The sequence below is a fragment of the Cariama cristata genome, unplaced genomic scaffold, assembly GCF_000690535.1.
Source record: "Cariama cristata isolate BGI_N322 unplaced genomic scaffold, ASM69053v1 scaffold17937, whole genome shotgun sequence".
Lineage (NCBI taxonomy): Eukaryota > Metazoa > Chordata > Aves > Cariamiformes > Cariamidae > Cariama > Cariama cristata.
In genome coordinates this window covers 48,753-52,448 of record NW_009625153.1, presented here as the reverse complement: position 1 = coordinate 52,448, position 3,696 = coordinate 48,753, and the positions used below count along the sequence as shown (strand labels likewise).

The following is a 3,696-nucleotide window of genomic DNA, read 5'->3' as shown; positions in this document are numbered from 1 at the left end:
CCAAATGCAAACCAAAACACAACACTGGATTAGAGCAGTGAATGATTTTTTTAGTTACTCTGTATTCATCATCTTCATCATAATCAATAGAAAATGTCTTTCTTTTCTTAGACCTGATGTAAAGTGACTTTGCTGTGTTATATTTAGGAACATAAGAATCATCTAATCTTTGACAGTGGCCTGTGTCATACTTTAGGAAGATGCAATTATGGAATAATTTTGAAGATTTCTTTACCATTTATGTTACAGATTAATTCAAACCCAAGTAGCAAGGGTTCTTTTTCTTTATTTATGTTGTGAGTGATTTTTGTGCGTACATATATTCTTATGTATTTTAAAAGTTTAGATTTTTTTTTTGTTACTAGACTATATATTTATGTATGTGTTTTACAGATACATATGTATTATGTCATGTATATAAATAGATATGTCAGCAGTACTTAATGACCATGAATTTCCGAGGCTAATTGTGAATATGTAAAGACTTCTGTCTGTTTGAAATCTACTTTTAGTTTAAGTATTTATAGTTTCATTCCTTACGTGAAAGTATGAATAAGTAGAAAACACCAATTTGTTTTCCTTATCATTAATTTTTTGTGTTCTTACTTGACATTTTTTGTTATATCCTTTAAGGTGTGTTGAATATGATATGATATAGAAAGTTGTACCATTGCTTTGTATTAAAAGTCTCATCATTATTTTCTAGTAAGAAACATTTAGCTTTGTCTGTCATGAGTCCTGTAGAAATGCAGATAGATGATGTATTTTGTCTACGTTATACTTGAAGGAAATTGGCCAGTCAAAAATTGGATGGCTTTAAGAGCAACATCTATGTAAAAGGAAACTGCTGATTTTATGCAGTGTCACTGGTTACTCCAGGCGTGTCTGTGTTCTAAATCAGCCAGCTTGCGTAACATTAAGGTGGAGGGTTTGAATCTTTCATTACTGCAGTTCTCTGAAAATTTTCCAGTGCGGCTATATCCTACTGTATGACAAACTTTAGCCCATCAATGATAGACTTGTGTTTTGTAGTTACTTTCTGGGGCCTCTTACAGTCTGCGGAGTGTAATCTATGTACTATTTGGGTCTAGGATTGAATATCACTGCGCTACAATATGTTTATAAAAATCCAGTGCTTGATCCTAAAGTACCATTGCTTCTCTATGCATCCTTATGCTTCCAGCCTCAATAGGTCCCCCTCTATTCCATGTTCTTGCACAGACTGAATGCAGAAGCAGAGGAGGCCACTGAAAGAGGAGAATATTTTAGAGAACTGAGTGTGTATATTCAGAAAGAACAAAAGTTTGTAAAATTCTAAAAAGAAAGATCTGTTGTTTAAATTTACCTGGGGGCAATAAATCTGGTTGCTAAGGTATGAGATGCCTTATTCAGTATCGCCAAATCTTCCCTTATCCTCCCACTGTAGCAGAACCATTGCAATTCTGTTGTATAAGGAGGGTTGGATTCAACAGTTACTATATTTGCAGACTGCAGAGTTGTGCTTCGTAAGTGTGCTCTCCAACACAGTGATTTTAGGAGATTCCTTATCCTGATTTCCTCTAGTCTTTGTATGAACACAGCCAAGATAGCTGGGCCCCTGCTCAGGGCACTGTCTTTATTCAGGGCTGAGCTTAAATATGTATCTGATATGAATGGATGCAGAGCTGCTTTCCAAAGAAGCAATGGATCTAAATATTTACTTGAAAATTTCCTGAATGGGTAGTCTTGACTACATATATGTGTATAACAGGCATAAAAATTTGGCACCAAATTTTATGGCCTAAAGAATCCTGTATATAGAGGGTGTGAACTACTGCTATAGGTGAAGTACCTGTGAACGTAACAGCAAAAAGAAATCCTAACTTTAAAATCAAAGGCTGTAAAAACTCCTTAAAATGTGCTGAAATCTAATGACCTGAGGAAGGATGTGGCTTGTGGAAATAGTGGCAATAAATTCATAACTAAAAATACGTAGATGTCTCATTTGATTGCTCTTTGAATGCTGATTCTTCATTTTCCTGAAATATACAGTTGAAATATATCCAATGCTTTGGATTTTTTTCTGGCCACCATTTTGTGTGATTGCAAGAAGAAATAAAATGGTGAATGTCATAACTGTTGGGAACATAGCTGAGATAATATTAAGCTGAACTGTTTAAATTCTAGCTGTCTAGCAAGCTGTTATGCATGTAAGAATAAGTACTTTTTCTAGCATAAATGAATTCCTAATGTTAGGTTACCCAGAATTGCAGGTTTCTGTCAAATTAGCCTATTTATGAATTTGTATTTGTGTAGTGTATTCTCTGTGTGTCAAACGTACTCAGAAACTATCTCATGGTTGCCTTCACACTGCTTTTTGGATGCAGAATGTGAATGCTGCTCATGTCCCCTGGCAGTAATGGTGTCTGGTGAATGGGTGGGTACAATGATGGACAGTCTCTGTGTACCTGTCTTTCAGATAGTCCCAGATTTGCTGCAAGTTCTGACTTTCTCCTTATTGTAATATATCTGTTGCAGTGAAATTCCTTCTCTAATTCTAGTCTCTGATGATCTGTGTAAACAACTCGGTACTTTTCTTTTGTTCTTGTTTTACCTGTTTAAGAAAGAAATATTGTTAATATGTTGAATTTTATTTTCTTTAGCATCTTTCTTTCAAACATCTCAAACATTTTACAGACGTTAATTGAACTACAGAGTACTTGCATGGGATTGCTTTCTGTGTTACAGAGAAGGAATATGAGGTGCAGGGTGAATAAGTGAGTATTGGTTATCATAACTGTCTTTCCCTCTTTATCTCCCTCTCTTTGTAGACATACATTTAAATGTAAAGCTCTCAAGTGAAAAATACCCTGAAGCATCTTACGTAATTCATAGCAGTACGTAATTGATGCTGGCTATATTTGATCTCAAAGGGTTTTCATTTCAGTGCTCATTGAAGTGACTTCCATGTACATGTGGGCATATATACACAGGATTTCAAGATTGAAGTTCAGTCATGATTTGTTTAGTTGTACCGTGTCCTAATTCTTTCTTTGAGTTTTTAAAGATCACCTCTCTGACAGAAAGAAATGTCTTACTAGAAATGCTTTTGCTTTCTTGTGTGGCCATAGGACATGCTTATAAGTTCAATAATAATTTGAATTTATTTTTTCAAAAAGGTCCAGTCTTGCAAGATGCTGAGTGCCTGTAGAGGGATTCCTGGGGATACTCTGTGTGCTGAGCTTTCCTTTCTAGTTGAAGGCACTTGGCAATTTGTAAGATGAGGCAATAAAATACTTGTAAAAGGATTTCAGTATCATCCTCTCTCTAATCTATAAAAGAAATATTCTTGGATATATTGGATAAATACTGTTAAGAGAAGCATTACTTGATATTTAGAAGATCTCTCTCATTTCATAGACTTTTAAAAGTCTTCATGTAATAATAATACAGAGAGATCACTTTTCAACTTATTTGTTCTCCTTTGCACTTTCAACAGCCAACTAGATAGTTTTCCTTTTTCTTCTGATCTTCCCAGTTTTTTTTTTGATGTGAGTTTTCTGGGACAAACTGTAGGACAAAGACTCCTTTAAAGTGGTTCCCTAAAATCCATTGAGGTGTTAAGATGAAGCACACGCCACACAAAGGAGCGACAAGGAGATCTTATCAAGAACCCCTTTCACATTCAGAAACACAAGCCAATTGGTTTGGAATTTA

General features: G+C 35.0%; 1 protein-coding gene across 1 annotated transcript in view; it reads right to left on the bottom strand.

Moving 5' to 3' along the window:
- LOC104164235 (homeobox protein CDX-4-like) overlaps positions 1–3,696 on the bottom strand; it is an 8,589-nt gene that overhangs the window by 445 nt on the left and 4,448 nt on the right. The window contains exon 2 of the mRNA XM_009703512.1: positions 2,448–2,593. Within this exon, the coding sequence (XP_009701814.1) occupies positions 2,448–2,593 (146 nt within the window). The remainder of the gene's footprint in view (positions 1–2,447; positions 2,594–3,696) is intronic.